A 14,979-nucleotide genomic window follows, 5' to 3' on the forward strand; every position below is an offset into this window, starting at 1 on the left:
GGCAGCATGACGACACTGCAGTAAAGCCCTCTGGCTGGGGGGAGATTTCAAGTGCAAATCTGTCTTTTACTTTTGTAAATGAGGTAACACCACAGCAAGAGCTCCGAAACAGATCAGAACGTTTGCACTGTTCATGCCCATGAGTTATACTTCAGCCTCTGCCTCATACTGTTGCCATTTTAATAACAAAGCTGAAGCCACCCTTTAACCACTCTGACATTCTGAGCATCACTCAATCCAGTCAGTCTTACTTTAGACCAATGGGAAGGAATACCCTAAGCTTCGTGTTCTGCTGAGGTGTCAATCCAAGAACATATTTCACTGGTTTAAAAAAAAAAATCAAGATTGAGATTCAGCTGCATAAACCAGTGCTAAAACCTGAGACACCATCTCAGTTATTTTTTAGCTGAACAGCTAATTTATAGATATACACAGATCAGGCATAACATTATGACCACCTGCCTTATATTGTGTTGGCTCACTTTTTGCTGTCAAAACAGTCGTGACCCTTCGACCATGAACAGCATGAACTTCTTCAGCAATTTGAGCTACAGGAGCTCGTCTGTTGGATCAGACCACCATGTACATAAATTAACCTTGGCCGCCCATGACTCTGTCATCCGTTCACCACTGGTCCTTCCTTGGACCACTTTTGATAGATACTGACCACTGCAGACTGGGAACAGCCCACAAGAGCTGCAGTTTGGAGATGCTCTGACCCAGACGTCTAGACATCACAAATTGGCCCTCGTCAAACTCGCTCACATCCTTACGCTTGCCCATTTTTCCTGCTTCTGACACACCAACTTTAAGCACAAAATGTTTACTTGCTGGCTAATATATCTCACCCACTATCAGAAGAGATATGAAGATGAAGCATGATGAAGAGATAATCAGTGTTGTTCGCTGCACTGGTCATAATGTTATGCCTGATCGATGTAAAAATGAAAGAGGTGAAGTAAATAGAAAAGAAGAGAGAGAAAAAACATCCAGAATGTGTGTGAGAGAATGAGAAAGTGAGATTGAAGAAAATGAAGAAAGGCGAGGAACATGAAAGAGCATACGAAGAGAAGACAGACAGAACTTAAAAGCGCAGTAAGAAGTTCTCCTACGGCCGAACGTATGACATGATGGACACAAACGATACAAAAATCTTCTCATACGCATAGAAATCCGTCTACTGCAGTGTGCACAAAAACAACACGTCAAGTGTTACTCACAAGACGTGTTCTACTAAACAGTCTTGTGTAGAACCTGCTGCTAATAACAAACAGATCAGGGCATGAAAGAAGATGATGAGTTCCTTACATGCTCCTGCCAAATGGTACTCAACCAAAAATTCAATACCACCACAAAACACAAACCTGAAAGCAAAATAGCTTCAAGAAATGATTACAAATGGAGGCGTAAATGTGCTACGAGGGGCTTTTAATTTTACAGGTATAAAAATGGATGCTAGCCACACGTAGTCGCAAGTGTGTGCTATTACTGATAGGCAGGGCACAAGTCATAGGCACATGTCACGGGCCAGTTCAGCGACCAGTTAATCAAGATGGCAGACAACAGTGTTAGAGCATGAAACAGTATGTGGTGAGGAAGTTTCTTGTGAATGAGCGCTCCTCTCTACAGAAGACTTCAAACACAGTGACGAGACTCTCAGCCATCTCGAAACATTTGAATAATGCAAACGGTGGTGTAACGGTGTAAAAGTCCTTGTTTGACTTTGAACCCCTTCTATATAACTGACAGTATGTGGACACATGACCTTCACACCATATGTGGTTCCTCTCCAAACTGGAATGATGGAACAAAGCAAACTGCAAGAAGATATGAACTTGAAAATCCCATATAGACCTTTGACCTCCTCAACCCCCACTGAACACCTGGACTGAACTGGAACACCACTTGCTCTCCAAACCAATTCATCCACCATCATTACCTGATCTAGTTTTGCTGCTATATGAATAAAAGTATCTCCACAGGCATGCTCCAGAACCTAGCAGAAAGCCTTCTCAAAAGTGAAGGTTAAAGTGAAGGAATCTGGAATAGGATTTTCAACATGTGTGTGTGATGAACAGGTGTCATTCGGAACTTCCTACCCTGCCAAATAAATCTCAGAAATCTCTGATCTCTCCAAATAATACTCAAAATCAGATTTAAAATCTTCTTAGTAAGAAAGTCAGACTGATGGTGAGGGCAGTGGAGATTGGAGATGGATTGGCGTGATATAAGATCACATTCTGGTGCGTTATTTAGCCTGCGCCACAGCTATTTAACGGGTTTTACAAACCAACAGTAAGTATATATTTATGCTTTAACTCAAATGACTGTTCTTTAGCTAACGTTGTAGTTAAATTCCACATTACGAGGAAATAGAACACCACCTTCAACATGCTCAAATGGAGTAAATGCGAGTGATTGCTGCAGATTACAGTTCATTACAGAGCACTTAGAATATAATCATACTTTCCAATCAAATGAGAAAGATTAGCATGGTGGACTATATACTGTTCTAGAATCAGTGGAACATCGCCTGATTTCCAACATTGAACATTGGTACATCGGCATAAAAGATAACGATGTGATGCATCAATTTAAAATCGCTTTTAAAATTTTTGCATTGGTATAAGATCATTTATTTATATATAATTATTAGGGTCCCTGGTGGTCTAGTGGTTAGGATGTGGCGCTTTCACTGCTGTGGCCCGGGTTCGATCCCTGGTCAGGGAACCAACAACTGGCTACTCTCAGTGCTGATCCAAAGCCCAGATAAATGGGGATGGTTACATTAGGATGGGCATCCAGTGTAAAAACATGTGCCAAATCAAACATGCGGATGATCCACTGTGGCGACCCCTGAAGGGAGAAGCCGAAAGAAAGTATGTACACTATACTTTAATTATTTAGAAAGTGACCAATTCTCTCAGCACCACTGCTGCTCAGTGAATATGACGCATCCCAACACTACGGAGGCTGAGACATGTAATCAGAGTCACACAGAATATAGATTAACATGGCAGAGGTAGAGCTGCAACGTGTCCCTTTAAACCTTAACTTGAGTAAAAGAACAAAAGTATTTGCCATCAAATGTACTTAAGTATCCAAAGTCCTATGATTTATTATTTCTTTAATGTTCCTATTATCATTTTTGTCACTTTGCTTAATCAACTCAGTTTCAGACTCTACTGTTACTCTTAGCACAACAATCTATTTATAGAATGATGTGAACGAGTCAAACACTGATTGATACCTTTTTAACTATAAAAAAAAATAATAATCAAGCAATTAAGGACATGGGTGTTGTGGCAAGTAGGAGTCAGGAGTTCCTTCCATCCTTTATTCCTCTCAAAATGTTAATTAATCAAAAGACTAAAAACATCAAATAAATACTTCATTGACATACAGACACGTGAAAAAGCTACTAAAGTACAGTAATAAACTACATTTACTTTGTTACTGTCCACCACTGCTGGAGACAAAACAGGAAAAAGACGTCTGGTTTTATTTAATCTTCTTTTCTTTTTTTTGCACTACAAAGGCCTACTTGTGTGAAAGGACCATGCATTAGAAGTCAGAAGGCACTTGAGTAAATTGATGATTTTCTGTCTGTCTGAACCAAAGAAATAAAAGCGAACTATCTTTACCATATTGAATTGCAGAGCAACATATTTAATTTTTATTGCGTCGTATCGTGTCGAATCACATCGGTCGCTTCATTTGTGTCTTTAATGTATCTTTCATGAATCACATCAACCTTAGTGATGGAGATGCACATCTCTAATGCCTTGAAATTAGATGCCGGACCTAAACTTTAAGTGTACTGATGGCATTACATACCTGTGACAAAGATGGACAAAAACTTTCTACTTTCTCACTCTGAATCTGAATCTCAATTATTTTATTGTCCATTCATTCATTCAAAATGGACCTTTATAGCAAGAAAGATGTTATTTTCTTTTGTTTTTTATTCTGAGAATGGCATTCTTTTTGTTTTGTTTTTTAAATCAAGTCTCACAGTACCTTCAGCCATTGGTATCAGCCAGTGATTTTTATCTCCGTCTCTCTCAGTGAAACATTTGACAACTGAAGGAAGACTGATCACAGTTCTGTCTGTACTTAAGTTGTTTTACAAAGAATGACAACATCTTATACTGAAGTTATGAAGATTCTAACTCGGATTAAACAGCAGTGTGTTCTTCACTGCTGCACACACAGTACTGCAAAGAAGCTGAAATCATGTATCTTATTTTACTGATGTTTACGGATGTTTTCAAGCAGCACATTATGGTTGGTTAAAATGAAAAACTGGAAGAGCTGCTTATTGATTTCTTACTATTCCTTGGCACAAAAATAGCCACCAACTAATGTTTTTGTGCTAAAACTTCAGTCTTTATTTCAGTCTTGTTTTTTTCTTAATGCTTCGGGGAATTGGTACCTCAGTGGTAAAGCCTCTGAGTTACTGATCAGAAGGTCGGGGGTTCAACCGTCAGTATTGCTGGTGCCCTTGAGCGAGGCCGTTAACACTTTGTGCTCTAGGGGTGGTGTATCAAGAAAAAATTTCACTGAGCTGGAAAGAACATTTAACAAGAAAAAAACCACCTTTAAACCTCTGATGATTATTACTCCTACTCAGCTATGCAGGTCTCGGCCCAGTCCTACTACACAGACATCATTTAGTAACGTGAACACAGAAAAACAGAGGTACGGTTAATCTACACTGGGCCGCTTTTCTTGTGATGCATCGGCAGAAAGCTCGGCTTTGACATCCGGTTCATAACATCTTTATTTGAAGCCTGAAGATTCTATTTTCTCTCCCGAGAGCTTTCTCCACTTAAATCCACATGAAGCCTCTATTTTGTCAGCGTACTTGTTGTGGACGCTTCATACACTGGTTCTTGTGTAGTGTGCAGGCAGCTGTGTGTAAAGCCTGGCCATGTGGAGCAGTTTCCTCATGCATAGAGCAATATAGGAGCCAGGTGTGTGCAGCCTTCCTGAGGTAATTCGAGATAACATGGCTGTGTGTTTATGCATGTGTGTGTGTGTGTGTGGGGGGGGGGGGGGGGACAAGAGAGTCCACGGTCTACATTATTCATAACACATCATTGGTACATGTTTTTGTTCCTGTCGTGGATCTCTGGCCGTTTTTTGATGACAAAAGCCGACAGAAAGTATGAAACGAATACATGAGGCGTGATAACGAGATTGGAATGAGAGAAAAATTATGGGTTGTCATTTTAAAAATACCACATTAATATGTCAAATATGTAAATATTTATATAATTCATTTTATATTTAAATGATAATTGTATAATTATAATTAGAACTTATGCCTCATTATTACTTTTTCTCTCCTTTTTTTAATTGTTTAATGTTAGATATTTATTATATGCTTTAGTTTGCCTGAAGCCTCACTTAAAAATTTCATTGTCACTGAACATATGACAAATAAAACTTAAAAACTGAACTTTTGCATATTGACACCTAATACATAAGATCGTTCTGGAAAAAAGGTCAGTAGGAGGTACAGACCAATAAAAAAACGCCTACTATTTTGACAGTCCAAAAAAAATATGTTTTACAGTCCCATAACAAACTATCAGATCTAAAATGACAAATAATTTAAATGATCATCAAAATAAAAAGCGTTAAAAAAATTACATTTTATATTATACGGGAAATTTCATAAAATTGTATACAACATTTTTCAGGTTTTTGACTTCTACACTGCTCCACACTGTTCCTTTTATCTGTGGAGTTTTTACCGTAAAGTCTTCAGGCAACAGCAGCTTGCAGGTCCTGAGGAAGCTTAGGATGTAGCGGAAAATCTCTCCGTCCCTGTCGATGAAATAGTGCTGCTTCAGACTGTCCAGTACGATGGGCTCTGTGCCGTTAAAGAGACGACTGATCCTGAAAATTAAACCGTGCACACACACACACACATACACACACACACACACACACACACACACATACACACAGGGTTAATGGAGTAAATCTGGCCTCCTTCAAATGCATGAAACAATTACCATTTATTTTTCCATTTTATTAGAAGCGAGCCAGAAGCGTATTAGCACTACGGGTTGAAAGGAGTGGCTCAAGGCACAATTCTGGAGCTGAGAGACTGGTTTGAAGTATTTCTCGTATTTCTCCATTTTTTTTGTTGTTGTTGACAGAATAAGACAATGCTGCATTCTCTGGCAGAGGATAAAAAAGAGGGTCTGAGAGGAGGGCAGGTTTACTGTTTCACTACTTGGATGCCAATAAAATGAGTCATGCAAAAATATGTGGCACTTTAAATACAGTGATTATAAAGATGTTACTTTATGATCACTGCATTATGCTATACGGACATTGGGACACCTGCATGCGTGACTTTAAACAAACTGTAAATTAAAGAAAAAAAAAAGGCAAATAAAATGAAATAGAGCAATTATCACTGATACCGTTATATAAGTATTGGCACCCCACAATTCACTTTTTTGGCATCCGAATTCTGGATTTCGTGCTTAAAAGATTTCGGGCCTGAAAACAGCGCCAAAGCATTGACGATCTGTCGCCCTATTCGTGCAGATTCATTCGCTTTGTAGCCAAATGAGTCTGATGATGGTTTAACCTAACCGTAACGAACATTTTCCGTTGTAAATCAGGGCTTCCATTTTGTTGGTTTCTTTCAGAAAGGGATTTTGTTCATTCAGCTTTCGGTCAAACCTCAAGACTTATCAACAGTAACAAATCTGTGACTATTTTCTTTGCCATGTCCTTATCCTCCTCACTGTGAACTTTGGGGGGAATATTTAATCATTCCAGACATTTGAACTCGTTTCATTACAGCCCTTTAATGGACTCTCAATGCTGATAACTAAATTTGAGCTGAACGTCGCTTCCTGACTGAGTTCCTGTCTGAAACCTCCGGTCTGTGGAGCTTGTGTTATCGCAGCACTGATGTAATCTCAGCCTGGTCAGCTGATTTCAAAAGGAATTGCACGAGAGTTTGAGCTCTTCCCGCGTGAGTGCTTGTCTCGGCTGGTTATGAAGCTAAACAGAAAGCGAGAGAGAGAGAGAGAGAGAGAGAGAGAGAGAGAGAGAGAGAGAGAGAGAACAAAGACATCAACGGGAGAGTCAATGCACACAGGTGTGTTTGCGCTGAAGCCTAAAGCTCAGAGATGAATGGAATTCAATTTCTATTACAGTCTGTCTCTCGCTTTAATGCTCAGCGGGTGTGGGAGGAATTGCACTACAAGGAGTATCTGTCCAATTCAGCAGCTTTAACAACATGAGATGGGTAGTGACCTTGTTTTAAAGGTACCCCTCCTTCTCTTTCACTACAGCTGACAAGGCAAGATTTTGTAGCCGGTAAGAGATACGGCAAGCTTATTGTGCAGATCACACACACACACACACACACACACACACACACACACACACACACACACACACACACACACACACACACACACACACATAGAAAGAGGAAGAAAGGAAGAAAAAAAAAACAGAGAACCTCACTCAGGCTGTTTTTTTTATTATGTACAGTGTAAATACATAAAGGCTAGGGAGCTCGGAGTGTGCATTACTGCATGTACATATTTAGATACAGCCTTGATGCCGATCAAAAAGAAGATGCCGATCTCCTGAGGCATCTAAAGCTTCAGTTGAATCCCGCTTAATGAAGATTTCAGAAATTCGCTTAATCAGCAAAAGTAAAATCACTCAAAATAACATTCTACATATGCTGTTTCTCCATCATTGGACAATTAATGATTTTTGGCATAGAGGAGATGGTGTTGAATCCAATAATGATCTCAGATGTTGCCCTCAGGAGCACCTGATTCCACAACTCTAGCTGACTGTAGAAAACTGTAGAAAAGACAAGACTCGTAATCATTAGGGTTGCAAAGGAGTGGAAGATTTTGGGTAAATTTTCAACAACTTTCCAGGGAAACTTCATCTGGGGATTTTTTCTGGAATTTATGGGAATTCATTAGAAATTTGTTGAAATGTAAATAGACTCTATAACATACAAATATAAATATATACATCCTGTTTGGTCACGGGCTGAATAATGCAAACTAATACAGATAATAAAAAAAAACACATATTTGATTTTGATTTGTAAAATGTTGTCGCACAGTAGCTTACACAAGGCACAACCGAGGTTTAAACATACGTGTATGTAATATTTACTTAATTAACAGGAATACTCAGCAAGACGGAAATTTTTTGCCATTATTCTGCGTGCAAGATTTTAGAAATTGTGTTTGTGTTATGTGATAGAGGAATGTATAGTGCATGTAGGGGGCGTGGCCTCAGTGGTCCTGCAGTAAGTGTGCTGTATGGACGTGATTGATGAATTGTAGGTACACTTTTTTTTCTCCAACTACCTGCAATTTTGTCAATTCCCAGTTAATTCTCATTAATTCCCATGGAAAGTTTTCAGTCTTGAAAATTCCTGGACTTTTCCAACCCTTAAAAAACACCCACTCATGATATTTGCTCATTGGGGATAAATACACATACATTTAAATATAAGTGAATTTGGTTGTATAATTCTGTAAAGCTGCTTTCAGAGAATACCCGTGTAGCCTTTTTTTTAAACAGAACATACGAACTCTTACTCATTATTCATTGCACAGGACGTTACATTATTACCTCCTTGTTTGTGAATAGCTCGTTTTTATACATGCTCGTTTAAAATGCACATCCTTCTAAACCTGCTGGTTTAATCCTGAGCTCGGGTTTCTGTGACTCGGTCGCTCCTCGTAATTTCCTCTGTGTTCTCTGGTTTCCTCTTTCGCCCCAAAAACATGTCATGTGGCTGGACTTGATGTGCCCCGGGGTACAATAGTTGCACAGCCATAACCTGGCATCCGTCTAGGGGGCGTGTTACATTTATTCACTGCGATTTATTTACTGTGACTGGGATATCGAAATGAATGAATGTATAAAGCATAATTCCAAATATCATAGAAATATGACGCTATAGATTTAAATGTAAATATCAGCACACACACACACACACACACACACACACACACACACACACACACACACACACACACACACACACACACATTAATGCTGTAAGCTTGTACGTGTTTCCTCTTTATCTCTGCGTCTGACTTAAGCTCTCAGCAGGAGCCGGCCTTTGCTTGTCCCTTCTGATTCTCCGTATGTCTACACCTCACCCTCTCCCTCTTTCCTTCCTTCATTTGCTGCTGTGTCTCTCTCTCTCTCTCTCTCTCTCTCTCTCTCTCTCTCTCTCTCTCTCTCTCTCTCTCTCTCTCTCGCTTTCTCTCTCTTTCTGTCCCCTTCTTTTTTTTTTTTTTGCCCTCCTCTGGAAATCGATGCAAAATGCTTTATAAAAAACCAATACTCATCTCCCTGTTGTGCCTCGGGTCTTCCTTTCTCATATGCTCTTGCAATTCTTCCAGCTAGAATTTCACCATGCGCCTCCGGGCCAACTCTGTTTTTCATCTCCACTTGTATTTTTTTTTTTTTATTTTTTTTTTTTTTAAAAAGCAATTAAAATGCTGCCTGTTTTTCTTTCCTTTCCCTTCCCGACCTCTCTCTGTCTCCACGTTTTGCCCTTTCTCTCTCTTTTTTCTTGCTTGCTGTCTGTCTGTGTACATGTATATGTATCTTACATTCTGTGTCGCTGTTTTCTACACTTCCTTTTTACTAAATCAGCACCTTCTGCCTTGAGTATCTGAGAGGATCAAATTCTCTTTAGGCTTTTTTTCCCCTGTTGTTAGTGATAGACCGAGAGAGAGCGAGAGAGAGAGAGAGAGAGAGAGAGAGAGAGAGAGAGAGAGAGAGAGAGAGAGAAGAGTGGGAAAGAAAGATGCATCACTCTATAAATATAGTGACCTGGTGTGAGAGGTGAAGAGAATTGAGTGAACATACAGTTGGTCCCTATTAATGTGTGTGTGAGGGTCCGTGATTGACTCTGAGGTGTAGTTTGGGAAAGCTGGGGCGCTCACACATGTGCACACGCTCAACACACAATAAGCAACACACTTTATCATTGTAAAAATTACTTTCTAATCCGAAGTGGGTTTTTTTGGGTATTTTTGAATAGAAAGCTTTCTCCGAATCAGGCATAAACCTTTTTATTTCTTTTTTAATTTTTTAACTTTCTAACAAAAACTAAAAGTAATATTATGTAGAATCGATAATAAATAAATATTTGTGTATAATTTAAATATAAAAAAATTAATACAAATGATTACTAAATGTGCAAAAAAAAGTTCCCTTAATTTCTAAAAGAAACCGAATAGAAATCGTACTTTCGATTTTTAAGTCACGGTTCGGTTTAATTTCGGTACATTTAGAGGGGAAAAATGTAAACCATAAAATTGCTTGTGGTTTATTATCAATAGTTTATTATTATTTTTGAGAACATCAACGGTTTACATTTCTAATGCAATTTTAAATAAAAATGGATTTACATAATGTATAAATGAAAAGATATGATCTACTTAACTGTTCTACTTTTTTCACCGTACTTTAACAATTGTCTTCATTCCTTCCATCCTTTATTCATTCAATCTCCCGATATGAGGGATTTCCCCTTTTAAAATAAACTCTTGAAGCTGGACATAAAATGTAAAAAAAGAATCCATAATCGCGAAACTGTCGTAAAAAGGGACGTCGCGGTGATTTCACGCATGCGCACTACAGCGCACTACTAATCGTATTTTAAATACATGAGTGAGTAGACACAGTGACACTGCACTAACTCTGGTTTCTTTTTTTATACTGCTACCATTGTTGTGCATGTTTTCAAGTTCAATAATAATAATAATAATAATAATAATAATAATAATAATAATAATAATAAAACACTCAAAGTGCGATACGGAAACGAAACAAACTTGTGGTCCGCCATTTAAAAGGTTCCTGAGGGAACTCAGATTTTTAACTATGTTCCGCAAGTAAAAAGGATTGCATTCGCTACATGTGTAACGGACCCAAAGCCCTGTACCGAAAAATTGTAAACAGGCCACTTATGCACTTAGATGCTAACTGCATTTCATTGGCTCTGCACAATGACAATAAAGTTGAACTGAATCTAATATGACACATGCGATGCTCCTTCAAACTTGTCCAGAACTAATCCAAGACTCTTGTTTTGGATGTCCAGCATGGGCTCCACGCAATAGTTACAGTACTGATGGTGCGTAATATGGTTGATAATTAGCGCACAATCCGCCTTCCTACTTTTATACATTGGTTTCACCTTCCAAACATTTTCAACGATAAGACTTCACTATTAAACCTCAGATCTGAGATCAAACTTTTCTCTCTCCGGAGAGACTGATTGTGTAAATACCCATACGCCGAGCCGAGCCGAGCCGAGCCGAGCGGCGCCTCATGTTCATTAGCTCTGATTCTCTTTAAGCTCCTGTCTGTTGTGTGTAACTGATGCGTGTCAGAAGCGCGAGGCCCGACCCTTCCGGCGCTCTCCATCAATGTTTCATGGCCCCTGTCTCTTCGCGCGGCCGCGAGAGAGCAAGACGGATGCCGCGCCATTACTTACTGCACTAACTTTCTCTTCCCTCACTGCATTATTAACAGATCAATCTATTAAAAGACATCATCAGCTTAAAAGTCCTTTAACCTTGTTCTTAGCTGTCGCCCGCCCCCTCGGCGCTTTCCTTAACCGCCTGTGTGCCGGAGTCGGGATGCAGGAGCGCGATTGTGTAAAAGTGAAATAAGGCAGATGTGCCAAATTTGCCAAAAAAAACCAAACAAACAAAAAAATTCACCATGGAGGCTTCCTCGTTATTCAAAATCGCAACGGAAATATTTCTACTAATGCTAATGATTGGAAATTTCATTCTGATCACATTTTAGTTGATATATCTATACGCTGAGCAGTAAAGCAGTAAACGTTCTTACCTAGTACATTATATATTAATACAAAGTGACACATCTTGTTAGTTGCAACAACATGTCACAATTAATAACCAGAGCCAGATTTAATGCCCGCAATTTTTTTTTTATTCTTAATAAAAGCTAGGCGATTTAGTCAAGGACTGGGAACATGAACGCAAGAATTCCGGCAAGGGAGAGGTAATAAATAAATATGAAAGTGCCTAGATAAAACAAGCCTTCAGCGTTATTCCTCAGGAGTATAAATGAAGCATCGTTTGATTTACTAAAACAGCTTGGCAGTAGCAAAAAACGAAACAGTGGTTCGACGTTGAATCCTGTCTCATCGACTTTCTATCAGGACTCACAAGTTTCCTTGCTATTTCACACTTCGAAATTCCAGCAGCTGGAATCGATCTGCTTGCTTACAGATGTGGGGAGCCACGAAGAGCTTTTACTCTAACTTCGGTTCATCCTATTGTCATAGTTATGCTGCATTTGGTAACGAATTGTTACTATCAGGATTGATGTACTTTGACTTGTACTTTCATCCCCTATTTGCTGATACGTCGACTTTTTAATGGCATTTGACATCGAAATTCCACAGTTAAAACTCATAAAAAAACCCAAAGATTTGTTTTTTTCCACAAGGTTTTCCACATAATACAATAATGTGTCGAAATACAAGCAGGACAAATAAATACATTTATATGAAATGACACAATGAATTCAGAAACGATGAAATAATAAACCTGCATACTATTAAGGATGGATATTTTGGACATTTTATTCAGCTGGATGTCTCATTTCGGCCAGAATCTGTCTAAGACTAAATAAGTTGGACAATATAATTGATCATATATGGATTGGCAATAACATATTGTAAAAAAAACGAAGAAGAAGAAAATAAAGTTTCGAGACCTAAATCTCAGTAATGTGTCTGAACCGTTTTTCCTGAATACTGAAAAAAAAAAACCCAGCAGAAATCCCTCATTTAAATCCATCGTTTCTGTTTAGAAGACTTTGGCGTATCTATTGTATCTTTGTAAATATACGATTGTAATTGGCATGGCCTTGCGCCACGCATAATGAGGCACACAGGAGAGCGCTGTGGCTCCAGTGCGAGTGTTTGTTGGCAGTAATTACCGTACACCACTTGGCATGCGTAATAAGAACGATGGAAGAAGAGGATCAAGTCGAATCAATTTTTTGTCGTCCCATGCATATACAGTGGGATAAAATACTGTGCCTCGAGGATTTACGAGAGAAAGAGAGAAGGCTCTGTGTAAGTGTGCAAAAAATACAAAATAAAAATGCAGCATGATAAATAATAAATGGTTATTTAAAGCAAACTGACACACCGAATCATATTGATGTACTTAACATTGCGATAGTACCTCAATAATTTATCTGTCTAGACAATAGAGGAGAGTGTGAGTAAATATACAGCACATCTACACAGAAGAAGCAGGATGATCTGAAGGATGTGATAATACGACAGATAATGCAAAAACGTCCTACCTGGAGTCGGGGTACTTGGTGAGCGTGGCCAAGCTGCTCGTGTACATGTGCCCCCCCACGTCGATGTGCACGGGAGCGTTGGCTTTGGTGAGCTGGGCGGGCAGCGGGATGCCCTGCGCTGCCAGGGGAGAGACCGGCGAGCGGGTCAGAGACAAGCGAGACATGCTCCGTCCTTCCTGGAAACAGACAAACGGGAAAGCCATGGAGAGAGAGCGCGTTCTCAGAGTCTCCGCGCCGGCACGTCAGGGTCTCGCAGCTTTTTTTGCGTCTTCCTCGCCCTTTATCAGCTCGCTTCCTCATCTGCCCCGCCGCGTATTTAGCTTACAAATTATTGCCAAGGCTCTAATTAAGTGTGTTTGTGTCGTCTTTTCGCCGGCGCAGCCCGAGGACACAATGGAAACATGTTTATTAGCGATGCGGAGGCACGGACGCTAAGGTGTTTGCCTCTGGGGGGGAAAAGAGACAGAGAGGCACAGAGAAAAGCGTACGAGTTCCTAATTAAAGGTCGCATGCTAGGTGTTAGACGTGATAGGCTCCAACGCTCTGTGCAACCAATCTGAGAATTTTGGGGAAGGTGGGGGGTGGGGAGCAGCGGTGCACATGCATACCAACCCGTGTTCACTCGCAACCAGCTTCTGATATACTGATATACATATTTTCAGTAGGTGGAATTAAGTCGAGCTGAAATAACGCTTCTTGGTCCAAGTTCAATCAACTTGGGTTTCTAAATGGCTAAAAACACATTTGAAGGCTAATATATCACAAGTAAAATGATATTTGCTTGATTTCAGACTCAACACTAAGCCTGGCATGGGGGAGTCAAGTAAAAGGGGCAGACAGGTTCTTCCTAAACAGTGTGCACCATTTAATTCCTTACAGATGTGCTTCTTTAGATTCAGATACCACAATTAATCTCTTAGAATGTGGCTTTTCAATTTGTGTTCATTGTCTGGGGTTTGCTTTTGTATCATTTCGTGCCATTTCGCATCAGTTTAATAAGGACAGCGGCTGAACCAGAAAAACCACGATTGTGAATCTGGGATACGAAGCGGACATCGTGAGATTTGTGTATCGTTCGACCCCCCCGGGGCGAAGACGTGGGAAGTGTCTGTTGTCATATCGCTAAACTGTAATGCAGCACTGCGGTTGTGGGTTGTGTTCGGTTGTCCCATACAATGCTGCGCACAGCCTCGGGGGAAACTTCGAGATGGAGGTCATTTTAATCCAGAGAAGCTTTGCTGTGGGCCTGTACGGTCAGAGCACGGCAGTTTGGAGTGTGGGGCGATGGGCTGAATTGATGTACGAGGGTGTGGGGAAATGGAAACCTTAAAAGTTTTGTCTTTTGATATACGCTGGAACACTTTTCTCACACCTATTTACAATAAAACGTACAATATTTGACATATTCACCGTATTTCCTTTTTAACAACACTTTATAGCCAAAACAAATACTAGGCAATAATAGGAAAATAATTACATGTGGTCAATACTGCATTTGTAAAATGTCTATAATTAAATCTATAGACTTGATACGTTTAACCTGCATACTAAACTTTATACAAAGTCAAGCATTTGACATGAAGT

At 39.7% G+C, this 14,979-nt stretch overlaps 1 protein-coding gene across 5 annotated transcripts in view; it reads right to left on the bottom strand.

The window, feature by feature from the left end:
• The window catches only part of kctd15b (potassium channel tetramerization domain containing 15b), a 33,622-nt gene that overhangs the window by 15,135 nt on the left and 3,508 nt on the right, over positions 1–14,979 (bottom strand). For 2 of the 5 annotated variants that reach the window (XM_083552494.1, XM_083552495.1), the window contains exons 2-3: positions 13,396–13,567; positions 5,763–5,907 (exon numbers count right to left, since the gene is read on the bottom strand). In XM_083552494.1, coding sequence (XP_083408620.1) covers positions 5,763–5,907; positions 13,396–13,559 — 309 coding nt within the window. In that variant the 5' untranslated portion in view covers positions 13,560–13,567. Of the gene's footprint in view, positions 1–5,762; positions 5,908–13,395 lie in introns of all 5 variants that reach the window. The other 3 variants (XM_083552493.1, XM_083552492.1, XM_083552491.1) reach the window with 2 other exon arrangements.

The sequence above is a fragment of the Silurus aristotelis genome (assembly GCF_946808225.1).
Source record: "Silurus aristotelis genome assembly, chromosome: 10".
Lineage (NCBI taxonomy): Eukaryota > Metazoa > Chordata > Actinopteri > Siluriformes > Siluridae > Silurus > Silurus aristotelis.